The sequence below is a fragment of the Triturus cristatus genome, chromosome 12, assembly GCF_964204655.1.
Source record: "Triturus cristatus chromosome 12, aTriCri1.1, whole genome shotgun sequence".
Lineage (NCBI taxonomy): Eukaryota > Metazoa > Chordata > Amphibia > Caudata > Salamandridae > Triturus > Triturus cristatus.
Window position 1 is genome coordinate 310,350,977 of NC_140595.1, and position 20,505 is coordinate 310,371,481.

The 20,505-nt window shown below is 48.0% G+C and overlaps 1 protein-coding gene across 1 annotated transcript in view; it reads right to left on the reverse strand.

Moving 5' to 3' along the window:
• PLLP (plasmolipin) overlaps window positions 1–20,505 on the reverse strand; it is a 206,909-nt gene that overhangs the window by 50,304 nt on the left and 136,100 nt on the right. Inside the window, exon 2 of the mRNA XM_085638001.1 lies at window positions 14,535–14,708. Within this exon, the coding sequence (XP_085494127.1) occupies window positions 14,535–14,708 (174 nt within the window). The remainder of the gene's footprint in view (window positions 1–14,534; window positions 14,709–20,505) is intronic.

Here is a 20,505-nt window from a genome sequence, read left to right on the forward strand (position 1 = left end):
TTTTTAAAGTCATCTGCATTGCATTCAGACAGATTCACTGTATTTACTTTACAGCACAGTTTACTTCAGGCAGGGATGAGACAAACAACCCATTTTTGTTTGTTTTGTAGTAAATATGATAGTGCCCGGCGGCACTGGATTCTCCCCCTTTTCACAACTTATGAAGCTAGATGTGTTAAGTCAGCAATGTCACTGTGTATTAGGTCGGATGATATGTATGTGGTTACTTCAGTAGCGGCATTCCTTTGGGTGTCTAAACATTGTTCCCTAGTCTCCATAATTATTATTTTCTTGATAAGGTTTTTAGAACTTTCTACTCTGGTCTTCCAGGCCAGTAATTTCCTGCAGCCTTCCCCATATTCATAATGTACCAGTTTGCTAGCCTCCCACTTTTTCCGTGCAACTCCTTCTAAATAATCTACCAATTCACCTCTTGCGTCTAAGTTTATTATTTAGGATTATCTGTTGCCCTGCACTATAACAGATGTTTACGTCCCTTTGAGTGGTGGATATGTTAGTCAGATTATATGGATTGAGAAGGATAGTGGAGGGATAGAGAAGGGAAAAATGGTTTGCATTTATATAGCGCTTGCTACTACCCCTGATTGGGGGTTGAAATATTTTTTTTCCAGTGAGCAGCACGCTACTCTGGAACTCATACAGTGCTAGTGGTGAATGAGTATAATGAAATATGAAAGTAATTTGAGTTGTGGATATGTTAGTTATTTGAATTGAGAATGATAGCGAAGGGGTAGAAGAGGTAAAAAAGGTTTGCATTTATATAACGCTTGTTACACTTGATGAGGTATTGAAGTGCTTTTTCAGCGAGTAGCTACTCCGGAACCCATAAAGGATTAGTGGTGAATTAGTATAATGAAATGTAAAATTAGTTTGAGTGGTGGACATGTTAGCCTACAGTAGCGTACAGTAGCCTGCGTCGAGTTTTTCAACAGGTTGGCTACCCTATTTTACGCTGCACCACTGGTTTGTGCATGCGAACTGACTAACCCGTTTTTGCCCCTTTAGGATTTTAACCCATTCTTTTTGGAGTAAGTGTGCTTTCTGCAATTGTATGGCGTCGCTGTCTGATTGTTGTAAGTATTCAAGGAGTCTCCCCCTCCCGCTTTGTACTCTTAGCCCGTTTACGTTCCATGTTAGGACCCTTAAATTGAATGTTTTGCTCAAGTTAGTCATTTTATCTTTAGTAACCCTTTCTGGTCGACTTTTCTGATCTGGACTACTACCTCGTCTCAAATGAGGATTTCTTTTTTTAATTTTTTCTCCTATATGCTCCACCCAGTGATTAACCTTATCATTCAGTCTTCTTTCGTTCCCCCACCACGCCCTCCCCACCACCCTGCCCTCCATGGGGAACCCTCCAAAGAACCCTGTTGGGTAACTCAAGGTACCCTTGAGCCTCGTCTCTCCGATGTCTCCTTATGTTTTGTTTTTAACTGTAGTATCAAACTCTTAGCCTCAGTCGGATCCTTTATGTTGTGCATTTTAATATCCCTCATTATCCTGAGAGTTACAGGGGGCTTTAATTGAGAAGTAGCGCCAAGAGATCGAAGTTCCTGTATATACTACCCCAGCTCCTACTGCCGGTCTTAAGCTGCCCTGGAAATGGCTGATCTAATGCGAAAGGACAGCTCGCCTTTGTTGAAAGTGTTAACCTTCAGGGCATCTGATAGAATCTGCTCCATTAGAGTGTAGGATTTTAAATTAACCAGTATCTTCCTACTTTTTTCCTTATTTGGATTTCTTTTTTTGGGTCCCGATGTATCCTCTTTAGATCGGTCTCCAAATCCTCTGAATCTACTAAAGGAACACACTCCTTAGTCAAGTTAATCACAAACCCTTTCAGGTTCCCCCCTTCAGCTCCTTCCGGAATATATAGCACTCTTATGTTATTTATTCTAGCATTATTCTCCAGGAACTCTATCTTATCTCGTAGTCATCTTTTCCCCGTTTTCAGTGTTTGAATTTCTTTATGATTGGCGTTGACTTCCTTGCTTAGTACCTCTGTAGCAGCTTACATGGAATATAGCCTGTCAGGTCAGTATTTTTAAGCTCTAAACTGTCACAGGCAACTTGTATTTTAGTTGGTTCTTTTCTGGGACTGTGAATTTACGTTTACTCTCTGTCAGTGCCACTAACAGATTCTATACCAGGTTGCCCTGTAGAATCCTGCGTTATGTCTCCTGACACTTTAGGTGGCAATTGTGGATCCCATTTCTGATCTTTATCTGGGGAACCCTGAGAGAGTACTTGAAATCTATTTGTGAGTACTGGCACTACTCCATCAATCGGGGTCTGTTATCTTGTTTTCATATTACCACTTTCAGCTGACAAAGTCAATGCGTCGGATTGATAAAGATTAGGGAGTTTCCCCTCTTCCCCTTTGGCTGTACCTTAAAAAAGGATCTCAAGGAGGGCGTAATTTTAACTTTACCCCTTGAGTTTGCAGGGTTCCCTTGTGTTTTCCATAATATGCGCTTAGTACCAGACTGTGATAGTGGAACCTAGGGCTTACTATACGCACTCCCTTGTGAATGGTTTAAGTGATAACTGAAATGGAGGGGGAGACTCTTACTTTCATTTGCTGTGTTTTACCACCATCGCTGCCTTCGGTTGAAGGTAAATATAAGCTTAAAATCTTATTTCTTAGAGCATATCTATTTTTATTACCTTTAGTTTACACTGGATTAACTTCCACAGGTCCTTCTTTGTTTAGTCATGCTGTTTTTCTATTTAGGGCTTGCCTCGCAAGAGTAGGGAAATTGACCGATTCCTGGGGCTTTCCTTTACTGCCCAACACTGCTCCTTGTGTTGGGCTCATAGATCGCTGCTTTGCCTTACATTGTTCCTTTGCGCCCTACTCCTGGAGTACCGCTGATACCGCTGCTGGCACAACATGCAGCCACCAACCTGTGCAGGCGCTGCCTGGAGATCCCTGAAAGCCGATCAGAGACAAAATTCATCGGTCTCCAAGGAGCCCCTGAGCCGCTTGTTGCCAGGACCCTGTTCGGTGATGACTCAACACATTCTGTTTAGAGTCCTGCCCACCTAATTTTGTAACTTTTTGAGCCTGCTGAGTTTCTAAGGCAGGGATTTGTAAGTAAGGTTACAGTAGTCGCGGGACCAATTTTACTGTACTTGGTCCATGGCAAAATTGCATGAGATTTTACAGTTACCATCCAGTAAAATCACCCCAGTATCATGAAATTACAAGTTGAACCCTATAGAATGGGGAATTACCACGTGGAACGGATTTTACCGGTCATAAAATCACATTGAATTCACCCGCCCAGTGGTTTTACCACAAGCATTTACCACATGCTCTGAGCAGGTGGTAAAGGTACACGTGGGCCTGTGGGTAGTCCAGGCATGAATTAATATCCTCAGTGCGCATCTGAAATGTCACCTTGTATTGTCTATGTAGTGTATTTGTAGAGTGCAACTGTTACTTCAAGGAGTGGCCTGGCTCTAACGCAGAAAGAGCAGTCAGCGGGAAATAGGATGGAAAGACTTAGGAACTGGAGAAGAGCCAGGTCTTGAGTTTCTTCCAAAACACAGGCGTAGCCTTGATGCATCTGAGTGTCAGCCGAAGTTTATTCCACAAGGAGGGGCCCAGGAAAGAGAACCATCTACCCCCTGACCATGCCTTCCTAACCCACAGAACTTTGGCAATACAAAGATTTGCAGAGCGGAAGTATTTCTGGGCAGCATGGAACTTAATTCTATCTTGTAGATAGCCCTGGCCGGTTCCGTGTAGAGCTCTCTGAGTAAAGAGCAGTATCTTAAAGATGAATTGTTTTCTCACTGGGAGCTAGCAGAGACTCTGAAGAAGTCCTGTGGCATGGTAATTCCGAGGTAACCCGAATATTGTTTGAGCCACTACATTCTGGACCAACTGCAGCCTATCAATCAGGTATTTGGGTAGGCCCATGTAAAGTCCATTACCATAGTCCAACCGTGATGTGATCAGGACTTGGATCACTGGTTGTCTGGCTGTAAAGGAGAAAAGATACAGGAATTTTCGCAACATACGTAGCAGGGCAAAACAAGTACCCACCACCGAACAGCAACTGTCCAACAAATTTAATGCCCAAGTTTTTCACCGAAAGATTTAGAGTCGGCAGAGGAGAGGCAAGATGGCCATAAGGACGGCCAAGATACCTCAGCATCTAGAGCGAAGAAAAGGAGCTCGGTTTTTCCAGCATTACATTTAAGTTGTTTTAAGGAGAGACACCTAAACACTGCAGTAAGGCAGTTACTGATTTTATCACCTGGGAATGCCTCATTATTCTTCCAAGCAGAAAGCAGTTGGGTGTCATCAGCATATGACACGATCGTGGCCCCTAGTGACTCCGCCAGGGTAGCCAAGGGAGTGAGATATACACAAAAATTTATGAGAGTTTGCGGAAAAAGGGGGACATCACACCTCTCATCCTCAAGAAAAGATGTGAGCCAATTCCAGGCCTGCCCTCCAATTCCCACCGAGCTGAGACGGGCTAATAGGATATGGTGAGTGATCGTGTTGAACGCAGCCGATAGGTCTAACAGGATCAGCAGTGCCTTATCACCAGCATCCAGGCTAAGTCTGATGGAATCGATTACCTCCAACAAAGCTGTCTCAGCGCTACAGTTGGGGCGAAACCCCGATTAAATAGCATGCAACAAGTTGTTGCTTTCTAGGTGGTAAGATAGCTGCTGTTTGACATGTTTTTCCAACACTTTCGAAAGAGCTGGAAGGAGAGAGATTGATCTGTAATTGACCGATCAGTGGGGACTTCCTGAGTTTTTTTTTAGAAGCGGTACAATTTTTGCCTGCTTCCATTTTTTGGGCATAATAGCTGAGGAGAGGGAGGTGTTAACCAGCTGACTCACCAGCGGGTTAATAGCCTCCGCCCTGTGAGATAGAATAACGGTGGGACCTGGATCAGAGGGAGATCCTGATTTGAAGTGGCTCAATATAGAAGAGAATCTTCCATGGAGATCGGAGAGAAGGATTGAAGAAAGCTGGCTTCATCTTTAGTGACGGAAACTAATTGAGCGTACTTAGGACTAACCACTTCCATATTCTCATTGTGGGTTATCATATCGGTGCCATAGCCCAAGGTGTCACTTTCAACTTCAAGTGGGGGAAGGCTAGCCTGGATAGTGGCTATTTTCTCATGAAAGAAAAGGGCAAGTTGTTAACACCATTCCTGGGAAGGGAGTTTCTGGTTTGTGCCTACTTCAGCAGTGGTGAATGATATAACAATTTTTAAAATGTCCCTGGAATGGTTTCCCGCATTTAAAATTTTAGCCTCAAAATAGAGATTTTTTTTTTAAACTAATTTAATTTCTTTATGATATTTTCCTAGGGCTGCTTTAGACTCTACTTTTGCTATAGGGCAGTAAGTTGCCCTCCGTAAGTTACGCCTCTCTTTATGTTTACATTCTAGCTTGGTTATTTTGTGGAGGTGATTATACAATGGGCAAGAAGGTTTAGTCTGACGCTGCTGATTCCATCTTTCTGGAGCTGGAGCTTGGATGGAGGACTCAATACAACTATCTATCAGACTAACATCATCATCAACCTTGCCGGAGAGAGGGGGCTTTCCCTCTTCCAGCCTACTACCCAGTGCTTCAGATTGAACTTTATAAAAGGCTCTTACGGTACGCGATAAATCGTCATAATTATATATTGTATAAGAATTTGCATTAGGAGGTACACTTATTTTTTTTTTTTTAAACATATTTTATTCGATTTTTCACTCTTTCTTTCATCAGGTTACAATCAGCTGCCATTACCATGAAACCATTACAGAATGTACATGTATATACGCAGTACAGTCAAAGAATTCAATAGGCAGTTACGCCAACAAGGATACATACAATAAAAAGATTTTTAAAAAACAACAAAACTGTAGGGCATAACAGTTCGTTGTTCAGCCGCGTTCTGCAGCCTATGGTGTCTAGGGGAAGCCTCAATTTGTATCTTACGATCTGCACTGTTATACCAACAATATCTAACAAACAGGTTTACCTAATGTAATAACTTAAAGCTATCCCAACTTTTCCTAGCCCCGTCCCACATTGTACTGTATGGTGAATTATTCCATTAACCATTCCCTCCATAACCAACAACGCCCCAAGATACATAGTTACGTTGCTGGTTGTATAGTGGTAGACCAGCAGGACTTATCGCTCATGTGCTGCACTGGCCAGTGCGGGTAAGGGCAGTCGGGTATTTATTGTGCTTGCGCTGGAGGGACTGGCGGCGGCGCAAGGGCTTTAAACGCTTCTAAAATGGGTATAATGGATTTCCACCTCATTGTTAGGGCACGTTTGGCCATTAGCAAAGCTAAGTCAATAAAGTGAAACTGTACTTTGTGCACTTTGGGACGACAGGTCAGCCCCAATAGGCTGACGGCGGGGGTATCTGGGAAAGAGATCCAAGGTCGCAGTTCTGATTATGGTGACCACCTCCATCCAGTATGATGCCAGGATCGGGCACACCCAGAGCATGTGAAGCAAGCCTGCATCTTCCAACCTGCACCTGAGGCAGTGGTGTTGCGTGGCAGGGTATATACATTGCAGCCTATGTGGGGTAAGATACGCCCTGTGTATGATCATGTATTGAATTAACTTAAACTTGGCGTTGCGTGGGATTTTCTTGGGGTATTCTAAGATCTTGTCCCACTCTGTTAATTCGGTACCAAGGTCTGTGGACTATTTATTACGTAAATCTGTCAAGGGCACCCTAGTGTGTGCTGTTATCCCTTTGTATATCCACTTAATAAGGTGGCGGCCCTCTCCCATCAGGTAGATCATGTCGACCAATTCATGTCGGGCAGGGGCCGTCCTACGTGGGGCCCAATGTTTCTTCACAAATTGTATGAGTGCAGCGTGCGTGAGGTATAGTGTGTCCGTGACTCCATGACATCGTACAAAATTGCCATGGTCCATGAGGGTGCCTTCATTGAACAGTGCACCTACCGTGGCAACCCCCCCTCCGTCCAAGCTAGGAGACGCCGCCTAGAAGTAAGCCTGTGGGAGTAGGGAAGCCTAGGAGTGGCACATTATCGGAGTATGGGGACAACACCGCATGTAATGGACTGCCTTTTTCCAGTACTCCAGCGCCATGCGTAGGAGTGGTGAGGCACCGATCGGTATACAAGCCGTCAGCAGGAGTAGTGCGTGTGGAGTCCTCCCCAGTCAATATCTGCGGGGGTATAATCTATCTCATGTAGGTAACGCCGCGCTAGCCAGTACGATAGCCAATGCAGTTGACTGGCATAGCAGTAGGCACGGTAATCAGGAGCACCCAACCCTCCCTTGTCAGTATCTAGTTGTAATTTAGCCAATCCCATCATCCGGCGGCCAGCACCCCAGATGAGGTCAGAGAGCATCTTGTTCTGCGAGTTAAGGAGTGTAGTCGGGATCATCACTGGCAGGTTAGTAAAGAAATACAACAGACGCAGCAAAACCACCGTCTTTGAGATCGCCACTCGTCCCATCACAGATAGCGGAAGGGAGGACCAGAACAGAACCTGTGTTCTGAGGGATCTGATGGCTTTTCCCAAATTGCCTTCTATTAGGTCCGATGCCGTTCTGTACACTTGTATACCGAGGTATTTAAACGTGTGGGTTGCAACCCTTAGAGAATGAGGGCCAAATTGGATGGTCTCAGTATGGTCCCCCGGAGAGAAAAAGAAAGCGTAGGACTTACCCTCATTGATAGTTAAGGCCTGAAATATGTGCAAATGTGGTGAAAGTATCCGACAGAGGTGTGAGGTCCGCTGTTAAGTCTTTGGCATATAGAATGATATAATCTGCGTATGCAGATATTATATGCATAGCCTGCCCCAGTTGTATACCCATCAGCGTCGCAGTCATCCATACCCTAAGGGCCAAGGGTTCTAATGCTAGCACGAACAATAGTGGGGAAAGGAGACATCCCAGTCGGGTGCCCCTACCGATTGGATATTCACGTGAAATTTGTCTCCCAGTGCGGGCTCTCGCCGTGGGGCCCGAGTAGAACAGTTTGACCCACCTCAGATATTCCGGAGGGATTCCGAATCTCTCGAGTATCTGGAACATGTAGTCCCATCTGAGATTATGAAATGCCTGCCTCACATCCAGGGTGATACAACCCCCGTTACTCCAGTTTGAGGGGGGTAGCTGTCATTATGCGATATAGCCTTCTAATATTGAGTGAGGTGCTACGTGGCGGTACAAACCCACACTGGTCAGGGTGGATCAAACGATGTAGGTAGGGGAGAAAGCGGCTTGCCGGATCTCTGCTCAATATTTTATACTCAGTCGTTAATAAGGACAGGGACCTGTAAACCGAGAGGTCCGTGGTCGATCGTCCTGGTTTGTAGAGGGATACCACTAGTGCCTGCCTAGTAGTGGGGGGCAGTGTTCCAGCATCTCTCGCAGTGTTATACAGGCGCTCTAGTTGGGGCACTAAGGAGTCCGAGAAGGTAATAAAGAATTCGGCTGGGAGGCCATCAAGGCCAGGGGCCTTGTTGCGGGGAAGACCCCGGATGACGGCCATGATTTCTGCTCTAGTAATAGGGCCCAAGATGTCATCCTGCACTGCTTTAGCTAGTTGGGGGGAGTTGCACGTCAGTGAAAAACACCTCCAGAGCTTCCTCGTCCAAATGGGGGGGGTGATTGGTAAAGCGTCTGATAGTATTCGCAGAAAGCCTCATTGATGCCCTGCTGTGTATCCACCGTGTCACCGGACACTGTGGTGACCTCATGTATTGGGGTATGTGGGGGGTCATACCGGAGTATGAGGAGCCAGTAGCGGGCCGGCCCTGTCTGCTTCAGCGTGCTTGGTATGTGTATAGGGTGTGTAGTCGATGCATCGCAACGTTTCAAGGAGCTCTGCCTGCTTTATCCGGGCTTCCCATAATGGGGCGTCCCTAGAGGGCTCATTTGCCGCTGCCTATTCAAATTCATTCAAAGTGTTTTCGGCTTCCCTAAGATTATTGTGGATTTCCTGTCGCACCCCAGCTGTGGTGCCAATAGCTAGGCGTATTGAAGGCGTCCCACTCCACCTGCGGGGTAGAGGCCGTACCTGCGTTTTCAGCAAAATAGTGATGAATACCAGTGGAGAGGGCCTCCCGAAAGACAGCGTCCTCAAGCATCTGAGGCCATAACTTCCAGGTAGAGATTGGAGTGGGGATTCTGCCCCATGCTAGCATAATTTCCAATGGGTTATGGTCGGAAAGTGTCTTACCCAAATACGTGGCGTGCGTGATCTGGGCTGTGATGGGATGGGATTGGAGCAGAAAATCCTATCTATACGAGTGTGTAATTGATGTGAATGAGAGAAAAAGGAGTATTCCCTGCTAGTCGGATGTTTCAGTCTCCAAGCGTCTCCCAACCTCCATCTGTCAGCCCAGTCACGCAGCGCGTCTGCCTGTCTTATGGTGCTAGCACCAGCTAGAGGGGGGTGAGATCTGTTGATAGCGATATTCAGTACAGCGTTATAGTCTCTGCCAATTATCCATGGGCATGTAGCCCAGGCCACTAGTACAGGGTTAATGCTCAGTAGGAATTTGTCTTGCTCGAAGTTGGGCACATATGCCCAGTACAATTTGTGCACTGTCTAACATGCCTCTCACCAATATATATCTGCCTAGAGGGTCCACCCGCCGCTCCAGTGCCTTGAAAGGAACTCCGCTTCTAACCCATATCGTGGCACCTCTGGCAAAGGCGGAGTATGATGTGGAAAGAACCTGTCCCCTGCATTTCTTGCGCAGTTTAGCTATCTCAGCTGTGGTCAGGTGGGACTCCTGCAAGCATACAATGTGCGCCCGTCGCCGATTGAGATGCGCATGTATTCTATGTCTCTTGTGGACAGACCCCAATCCCCGCACATTCCAAGTAACTACGTTGTAACTATCCTGCATGTGTGGTCAGAGTGCACTAACAATCGGAGCATGTGTGGCGTAGGGGAAGCGGCAATACCCAGTGTTGTGGAATTAGGGGGCCAGGATGAAGTGACTACTAATCTACAAATTACAATACTCTGCCCAGCGGCGGGAACTACGCTGGCCCAAACCAGGTGTACAATGGTGCAAACAAATAACAGTGTGCGTGTTGCTTTCGCTGTGGGGGTGCATTCCTAAAAACTGCCTAGGGAGGCGGGTATGGTGTGTGCTCTACGCTGCCCGGACCCCAAGTGGCAGTATTCAACCTGGATTCGGCCCATCATAACAAACCCCCACGCTTTGTGGATGCGGGAAGATTGCACATGCACACCAATATATCTTGGCTTACGATATGAGCCAGCAGTAACCACCTCACTACCCCAGATAACCATTGGCGGTCTCAGGCGTAATGTTACTAGACAAATTTATACTGGGTTCTGAGTCTGAATGGACCGATACGTCCTCCGAGGAGTCCAAAGGTATTGGGTGCGCGCCCTCTCGGAACCTGTTGGCTGTCTCCAGCGCCTCCGCTTGGTCACGCTGAGCCTGCTGCAGGGTGGGGTTCCCAGTCTTGGTCGTACGCCCCGCTCTGAAGCTTTTGGACTTGTGGATCCATTTCAGCTTCGGGGTTCGTCCATAAGTTGTGAGGGGAGGCCGGACTCCCCTGGGGGGGAACATGATTTCGAGCCACTATTCTACCTCATCCGGTGTCTCAAAAAACGGTCTTCTGGTCATGGATTACTTTTAGCTTGGCTGGGAACAGCAACGCATATTTAATGTGCAGCGCCCTGTGTTTTTTCTTTGCGTCTTGATAGAGGGAGTGCATGTGCTGTATCTGAGCAGTGTAATCTGGATATAAGGACACCCGTTGATTCTCATTGTATATTTGGGACAGTTCTCGACCCTTTGCAGCAGTACATCTCTGTCCCTGAAATTTAGGATTTTCACTATCAGTTGGCGAGGGTGGGCCCCAGCCTTCAGCCTACCAGATGGAATCCTATGAGCCCTCTTCACACACAAGTAGTCAAATAAGCCTTCCGGGGTCACATGTTCTTTGTTCCATGAAGATGGTGGCCTCCGTCCCTTCGCAGCGCTCTGGTAGGCCTATGACGCGGATGGTGTTGCGCCGGGCTCTACCTTCTGCGTCATCTGCCCTCTCCTGCAGACTGGCGACTTATTTCTGGAGTTGTGTGATTTGTACTCCATGTTCCTTATGCTGCGGCAGAAGTTCCAGAAGCGCAAGTTTATTCTTCTTGACAGTTGCGGCTAGCGTGGCATGGTCAGCCTTAAGGAGGGTGAATCCCGTCGTCAGAGAGCCAAGTTGCTGCTCTATGGCCACCCTAGAGTCTTGCACTTCTTTTAATACGAGGTCAAGCTTGTCCGTGGGGGCCTCACGAGCAGTGGGAGGGACTTTGTCCACAACTTGCGAGCCAGGCTCTCTGTCTTCTGTCCCCTGTGTGTCCGTCACGCCAGCCTCCTGTACTTTTCCCCTGGGGCACCCCATCTCAGTGACACCCGGGTAACTCCACCGCAGTACCCCCGTAGCACAGCAACCGCACACTACAGGGGGTTATCGACACTGTGCACACGGAGTGGTGGGGCCACTTTCAGGCCAAACAGGATCGCCGCTGCATCCCCAGTGACAGGTAGGCCGTCCGGCGTCAGCTCACCTCAGGCACGCAGGTGTTTCCCAGAGCACGTCACTGCAGACACGGCCGCCACCCCGTCGAAGCATTTTTCCCGGCCCTATGGCCCTCCACTGGGTTTGTGCCGGTTCTTCAGGGGGTCATCCTCCTCAGGGGTTTCACCAGCGCTCCGTCGCCACCACCACAGCAGGGAAGGAAGGGCCGATGTAGCCGTCCCAGGTGACCTTCAGGGCAGAGTGCTGCCAAATCGTCACCGGATCCAGGCCCCCTCTTGGGATCGATTTTCGGGCCCCAGGCAGCCTCTCCAGTCACAGTCCACCCCACCAGCCGCGCCACGGTCCGCACACTGTGCGCAGCGCAGACCTCTCTCGCGGGTGCTACCTCAGTTGCAGGTCCGCAGGGGAGCCGCGAGGTCGAGCGCCGGCGTCAGGTGCACACGGCAGCAGCCGCCTATGGGTGCTCCCGCGGCAGCGAAATCAGCTCTACTACGCCCAGGATAATTCACAGAAAAAAGAGGAAGATGGCTGCCAGTCATGTGTATTTTAAGAATTTTTGAAGTGTTCTAATTCTATGGTTTATTTGTTGCTGCTGTTTGAGGAGCAATAAAAGGGAATGCATAATATTGGCCTCCGGGCCTTGATGTAAAATTCACAGAGGGGGAAACAGGGCAGATCGCCGGTCGCGGCGGACTCGGAGGCTCCGGTGCAGCTCACACTCCTCGTCTCCTCCGGGGCCCGCCGTGGCATCCGCAGGCTCACCCAGTCCGTAGGCCGCAACTCCTGACAGGCGGGGCAGTTGGGATTCAGGACAGGAATCCGCAGCAGATAGGCGCAAAGTGTGTTACGGGGTCCACTGCGGGGGATTCAAGGGTCCATGGGTGCCGATCCGGCAGGGTATAGGCAGGATTATTCAGGTCCGGACGCGGAGCTCATTCACCGAGGGTCCTCCATGTTCCGCAGTTGGCCACGCCCCCCCATTAGGAGGTACACAAACATTCTCAAAATGCAGGAGAGGGCTGACCTATGTGGTACACAACTTAAAACAAGCATTGGCATAGCCAATAGGTCTCGCCTTTGGGACCTTATAAGTGTTTAGCCATGCAGCAGTTGCATAACTAAATACTTATAAGGTCCCAAAAGCGAGACCTATTGGCTATGCAAAGCGGCCGCGAAAGTGAAAGTAATCGCGGTAAAGCGCGGCGTGCGCGCCCGCGCACATGCACTGTAGCTCTAGGCTGGCCTGGTAGCACTTTTTGGAGCCCTCTCAATAAGTCTCGCCAGACCAGCGCATGCGCTGGGTCAGGCGAGACCTAAACATTGGTGAGGATGACTGTTAATCCAATCTTAATTCTGCAACTGCAATGTGAAAGAAAGGATTGGATAAACCGGTTGACCTTAAATTTCTTTATTTATATGGGAATTGTACTGCTGTTCAGGGGACATTATTACAGGTGAAACAAAGTTACAACCGATATGACACACACCTGCATGTCATTCTTGGTTTTTCAGTTTAGGAAGCTTGGGAGGTTAGTTACAGCTCACATCATGAATTGGACCCTCTTCTATATCCTACCGATCACATTAACTAAAGGTACAGTGAGCGAAATCTTAAAATCTCTGTGATTTTGCATTAGTAATGAATAGAACTATGGGGCATCTAAGTTTCTTATACATATATGTGCCTAACCAAGAGACACCCTCAGTGTACATTGATCACCAGAAAATGCTCTTGCATTCTCAAGTACATCTCTATGCTGTGTTTCTGTTCACCCACTCCAGCACATGCAGCTTAGCTTCTGATGCACATTTCTATCTTTCATTAGTTACACTCTATGCTTTTTTTCATCTTCCTCCATTTCCTGGGTGCTTTTTTTAGACACAGGAGACCACCACAGCATACTCTTCGGATGGGTATTGTATGAAGTGATGTCAATGAAGGCCTGCGTGATTACCAGTTAGGGGTACTATTGAAATCTACCTCTCAAAAACCAAAGTCCCATTTACAATTGTTTCCGCATCTATTGCCATTTACACATTAATTCTTGATTTGTCCAATAATTAAACAATTTAATACATTTGTATAGGTCTTTTTGCCCTTTCTTAGGTGCATTATAATGTCAAAGGTTAGCTAACAGAGTTGTATTAAATGTCACTGCCATATTTTACCTAGCATGAGGCATCTCTGGTACAGATGTAAGGTCTTCTGTCTCAGAGAAGCACACGAGTGAAACAGGAGCTGGACCTAAGACAAGCTCATCTCAGCAATCCCATTGAGGAAGATTTTTACAGTAAGGTGTCTCCTACCGGACACAACCTCCTTCTTTATGCTTAACAGTCACCAAATTAATAGATGCGAATTACTTTTCAGATTTGTGTTTTTTTATTTATTTGCTTTGGCCTTACATTTGAGGGCATGATGATCCTTCTGGGTATATTTCTTCCCTTTTTATTTTATATGTAGACAGTCGCGGGTGGATTAGCCTATAGAAGATCAATATGTGGTCTCAGCGGAGAATGTTTTGCAATCTTTATCACATTGTTTGCACTTCTTAGCTTCTCCCACTCTCAGGTCCCACAAACGATCTTGCTTTTGGGGCTGCGACTTGCCAAATAATGTGGGGGTATTCCTATTTCAAAAGCATGTTAAACTGTCTATTATTTAATGGATTTTCTTTTTTTTTGTTTGTGCATGAAAAGTCAATAAAACATTTTTTTAAAAACCAAAAAAAACGGTCACCAAATTAATCAGAGAGATATGTCTACTAAAATTACCACCATTTTAAGATCCATATGTTTCATCTTTATTTTCTATATATTTTACAATATGGCTGTGATTGGTAGCTCTATTTAGTGCATCAGAAATTTCTGAGCAGATTTTATTGTCTACCTGTGGCCTCAGATTAAAATGTAGGCTAGAAAGGTGAGATTCTGGTGTGACAAACCATACTTACCACCAAATCCCAGGGTACCATGTTAAATTTGAAATGCAGGTGCAGTAGAAGCAGCACGAACAAAATGACAGTTGCTATCCAGCAGAAGACCGCCACAAACATGACCCAACCGTAGGCCGGAACATGCTGATAATGGGAATCAGCGATAAGAGCCCAAACTAGTAGGCCCAGTACCTAGAAAGAAAAGCAATAAAACACTGATCAGGAGTTGAAAACGATATGCATATGAGACAATTAATCAAAAATGTGAAGGAAACAGCAATGAGTAATTACGTCATATGGCATGGGAAATTGTGTCCTGCATCCTGAAAAATAGCAGGGAGTTTATCATGAGATGTTTCCATCAGTGTTCTAGTAAATTTGGCAAATCTTTACAATTACACCAGTCATAAATGTTTTTTTTCTTGATTTTCTTTTAGTCATTACAACTCAACCGCATCAATCCCCATCAGCAGGAGCAGATCGTCTACATTCCACAGTTTCCTTCCTAATGTACAGAGGTCCCTTTACAAGGCATCATTCCTCCCCTCCCAAACCCTAGTCAATATTGTTCTTCTCCCGCAACTAGTCTTCCAATGGAGCCCAAATATTTCCAGGCCAAGATGCTTGTGGAAGTTCTTCAGCATACAGTTCCAAATTTGTTTTTCAATACACCATATCTCTCAACCATTGCTCATATTTAGGAGACGTTCTTTTACCCCAATGTATTGCCACTCGGCGCTAAGCTAGTAGAAGTGCTATGGCTACAAGCTTGCGGGTGTCCTGTTTCAATTGCTTGACCAGGCCCAATAAGCACTAATGTGGAGTGGTTGTATGACAGAGGCAGCATAGTTGAACCACACGTTCCACTACCACGCATGACTTTACCACGTAATTTCGTGCTAAAGGCATGTTTGGTAAAGGGATGGGTGGTAAAGTTCCCTCCACCCGGAGTCCTATAATCCTGGCCCCTGCCCTAAAACCCAAACCCCCCTGCCCTAAAAATGACCCTACCCCTTAAACTTTAAACTAACCTGACTCCCCTTGCTCTAAACACTACCCCCTTGACCTGAAAACTGTCCCTTCCACCCTGCCCACAGCCCTAAAACTCTGTCCCCTACTTAATTCTTACCCCAAACCTCCTCTTGCCCTGTGCCCTAAAAACAGGCGCCTGCCCTGTAAACTGCCCCTTCCGCCCCTTGCCCTGAGCCCTAAAACTCGGCACCCTACCTTAAAACCTACCCCGACCCAGTTACCAGCCCTGAGCCCTAAATTGCCCCTTCACTTAAAATCTACACCCTCTTCATCCCCGCGCCCTGAGCGCTAAAACCACCCCTTCCTTAAAATCTACCTCCCCAGCCCAGCTTACTTCATTGCGTCCCAGTCCTTCGCCCAGGTCCTCCTTTTTGGGTCCCCTCCCTGCCAGCCAGCAGCTAGAACGCCGACTGCCTTAGCCTCGCATGTGTGTGGTTAAGGCAATAAGTGTTCATCTTGCGATGACATGGAACGCGTGCTGGAAGCTGCGCTGTAAAGTCCATTTCCCATGTGAAGTACAAAACACCATCTCGGAGGTCATAGTCTTCCGAGCCAGCACCACTACCCCCAAAAGTCCTGAACTCGCCGACCTGCCCATGCTAGATGTACAAAATCCGCATCCCTCTCCCCACATCTTACACAATGATCATTATCTCTTAACCTGTATCTATACAGTTTTGCAGGTTTGTAATACATTTGCTGTATATATTTAAAATAAATTATGCATAAATTACAGTTAGATATGAGCATCCCCGTTAGTGTACAATTGTACACCCACTCCTCCGGTATAATTGTGGGTTTAGGGAAGCGTTCAACCTTTCCAGTGCTTTATTAGATGCCTGGTACTTTTCCTCAAGGGCTTTTTTGTATAGTTTTGTCACTAAGTGACACCTCGTAGGGCTGGTAACCAATGTCTGTAGGGCATTTAATGTGGTGGGTTCATCTGGAAACGTTGGGTATTGTTCCTGTATTGCCTTCTTGAGTTTATAGTATATACATATTAAAAGTGGTGTTTTGTTTAAACTGCAAATCTTCTAGTGCCAAAAATGTGCCCTCTGGGTATATGTCACCCATTTTCTCTAGCCCTGCCAAGTGCAGTGCCGCCAGCGCTCCGGATTCCTGTGTGACAGACAGTGCCGGATGATGTCCTATGGGGAGTGCTGGAGCATATAATGGCAGTTTGTTCACTCTGGTGCCTAGGGTCTGCCATGCAGAGGTCGTGCAATGTACAGTTCAAATTTCAGAATGGGATATATCCGCACGTCCATGTGGTAACGTGTATCGGAGAGGGACAGGAGGGGTGTTGGATACATGTAGCGTGGTGCAGAGCGGGAGGGCCAAACTCCGGAGGAAATGGGCAAAGCATCCACGCAGTACACACAGGCGACACACAGGGCACACTCCAAAAAGAGACACTACACAAAGTTGTGTAAGAATAACTTTTGTATTGTAGAAACACAAGATAATTTCAGTAATCTCTATTCTGCGCCAACTGGCGCCAGGTCAATATTTACAGGGGAGAGTATATACATGGCAGGGCCAATCGGGCCCCTGCCAGAACCATTTCGAAGTACAGTTAGGATAAATGTACGGGTGAAGAATAAAAGGTAAAGTCCATAAGCATTAACCTGGAATAAAAAGATCAGGGCGTGACATTAGGCCGGAACACCTGTAATGGAAACATCATGGCATTACCTTATGCATAAACGATATGAATAACCCCTGAGGCAGGAAAGCTGTAAGGGGAAAACATTAGGCCTCCACCTGTAGGCACAACCATAGTAGGCATCCAGTAGCAGGCATAAAGGCATTCACAAACATGAACCTGTGGGCATAAAAATTAGGCAGAGCTCCGGAGGCAAAATACCAACGCTGTAGCCTTAGGGAAAAGAGCGCTCTCGCATTAGGCATGAAACAACAGTGGTCAGGCGTAAATCATGAGGCTGAACCCCAACCGCATAAGTCCATGAGACCCAAGATCCGCAACGTGAACATTAGAGAAGCATTCGCATAAAAGCATGATTCAACACCTTGTGCATACTGTCACCGTGGATCTGAAACATGAACAATACAGTAGGCATCAAACTATGAGCATGTGGCCGAATCCTCTCAGCATAGGGCATAACCCCAAAACATCATGGCATTACACATAAACATGCCCAAGGTCGTTGCAGCTGCCCACTGTCCTGCGGGGCAGCTGAGTAAAGGAAATCAGGCCAGTATGAGGAACAGGGGAGCCCCCTCCTCTGGGACTCTCAACTCAAAGTTAGGCCCCAAATGTTGTATGTGGGAGCCCCTCTCCTGGGGCGCTCGCGTTAACAGTGACGTGGCCCACAAAAAATAATGGCCCGGCTGGAGCAGCCCGCCAAGGAATACCGACACTGGGGGCGGGCACCGGCTGTGCCCCGACACACCCCCCAACCACAGGACATAACAGCCCCACTCACCGGGCTCCTCTCGTGGTCCCCGCTCCTTGGGCCACAGTCAGGTCCTTCTGGCCGCAGCTCCGAAGACCTGCACAGGGACACAGCGAACCCACGCAGGACTCTTCTCTCCCCTGCTGGGGAGGCTTCCGCGGCCCGACCATGCGCCTCGGGCCGCCCCTTCTGCCTTACTCCTGGGCAGCTGCACCTACGGGGCTCGCTTCACCTCGCGAGAGCCCCGCCCACAATGACGCCATTCGGGACTTCACCCGGGCCCCCCTCCTGGGACCCGGGGCTTCACTGGGCAGAAGCGCGGGGCTTCCCTCACAGCATGGGAGCCCTGCAGGAGTGCCGACTTCCTCCAGCTGCCGTCCAGAGCGGGGTAGGCTCCCGCCTGGATTCTTCATCCGGTCGGCTTCCTGTTGCGAGGCGGGACTTCCCCCTCGGGCACTCCTGCCAATGCCAATCACAGCGCAGCTCCCCTGACGTCACAGGGAAGCCCATGCGGTGCTGATTGCCGGCAGTTTCTCTTTCCCGCACAGAGGGGTAGGCCCCTTCCTAAGTATCAACCAATGTCAGAGGCGCCAAAACCGCGGGGTGGGCTCCCGCGGGTTCCCAAATAAGCAGGGACGCCGCACACACGCGGGGTGGCACCCGCGACAGGCTTCAGATGCGGGGTGGGCACCCGCTCAATTTAAAGCATAAAGCGGGGTGGGCACCCGCTCAAGACGGCATTCACGCGGGGTGGGCACCCGCTCCGTTTTAAATAGGTTCAAAGGTGCCAGAACCACGGGGTGGGCTCACGCTGGTTTTTTAAACGTTCAGAGATGGCACTCACGTGGCGCTTTCAAATGAACCAGTTCATCTCAACACAGCGCTACTGGGTCATTAAGTATAGCGCTTCACAGGCACTAGGCAGCCCCATCAGCTCCAGGGGCATAAGGCAGTGCTCCTCTTCTCCTGGGCACTCAGCACATAGCGTCACCCACACCAAGTGCTAGGTAGCAGTCAGTATACAGTCACTCCAAGCGCAGCGCCTACAAAATATGGCGCTGACCTTATGCAGGGCACGCAGTCATGGTCCCCCGAGGCCCTAGGGTGCAGGCAGGGAGCGCAGGCCGGTCCAGTATAGCGCTCTTCTTCCTCAGGCGCTAGTCTGCAGAGCAGCAGGCACTCAGGAGTTGGTCTCCCTGGTTCCCCTCACACTGGGCAAGGTCAGACAGGCAGGCAGGATTATTCAGCTAGCTTGGGGAGAGCAGAGGTTCCCCTGGTCCAGTAGTGCCCTAGCTATGGCTCTCCCTGGCCCTGTGGACAGCAGAGGGGTGCAGATAAGCTCAGGGTCCTGCACACAGGCCCATGTGACCGTACCCCCTGGCAGCAGGTCCCCTCTCTCTCTCAGGTCCACGCTCTGACTGAGCACATGGCAGCCCAGCTCCGCTTTTTATATGCCCCTCATCCCATCCACCAGACAGTGCCAGAAGCTTCTAGAAGCGTCTGGGGAGACTGGTTCTAACTGACACAGGGGTAGGTGTCCAGCACCCTGGGTGCCAGGCTTCCCTCCAAAAGCTGGGGTTGATGGGAAATAACAACTAGACTGGTAACCCAGCTCAGTCAGGCGGCACAACCACACAGCCATGGCATCCATTTTAAAAGTAGCATGTTAAAATAGGGAAAGTCAGTCTGCGCACGCCATTGCACAGCATCCATTATGGCATCTCACACCACACATGGCCTATACATTTCTCTACCATGGGAGAGATAAAGGTGCGTACACCATTGCACAGCATTTAACATTGGTGTTTAACATGCATTCACATAACATGTGGTTTCCCATAAAAAGCGAAAAAATTCAAGGAAAAGGGCCAAGTCCAACAATGGGCCTCTCCTTCCTCAACCGCCAAATGGGCGAGTACATATGTGGTCTATACCAGCAATGCGCAAACTGCGCTTGTGCGCATAAGTAGTAAAAGTACAAATCCGGTGCGCCATACCCTCCCTGTTTATAGGCCATCGTCATCACATTCCAGCTAATGTGGGGCTGTTTTCCATCCCACACTAGCTTCATTAGCAGCGTGCGAAGGGCACAAAATAGGGTTTTGGGAGCTCTATAGGCTTGCTAGCGAATATGTAGAAGAATCATGGCAATATTGTCATTTTCATGATAGCTATCCTATCCGACAGTGTGAGGAGAATTTCTATCTATCTTGTATCAGGTCTCTCCAATTTCTCGATCGCTTTACCATAGCTTTCCCTTATAACTGAATCTGGGTCCCTGTGTATCCATACCCTCAGGTATTTCACCGGCTCTATGGACCATTCCAGGGACTATTCCAGGTTATGTGGCACTGTGGAGTCTGTCAAAGGGATTATCACCTATTTTGACCAGTTTACACCAAGTCCCAAGTAGCGTTCAAATCGGAAATATTCATGAAGCAAGGGCATGAGATTTTTTCAGGGTCTAGTACATACAGAACAATATCATCTGCATAAAGCGAGATACTTATGAGCCTATGCTGAAACCGCAGAGTTGATTC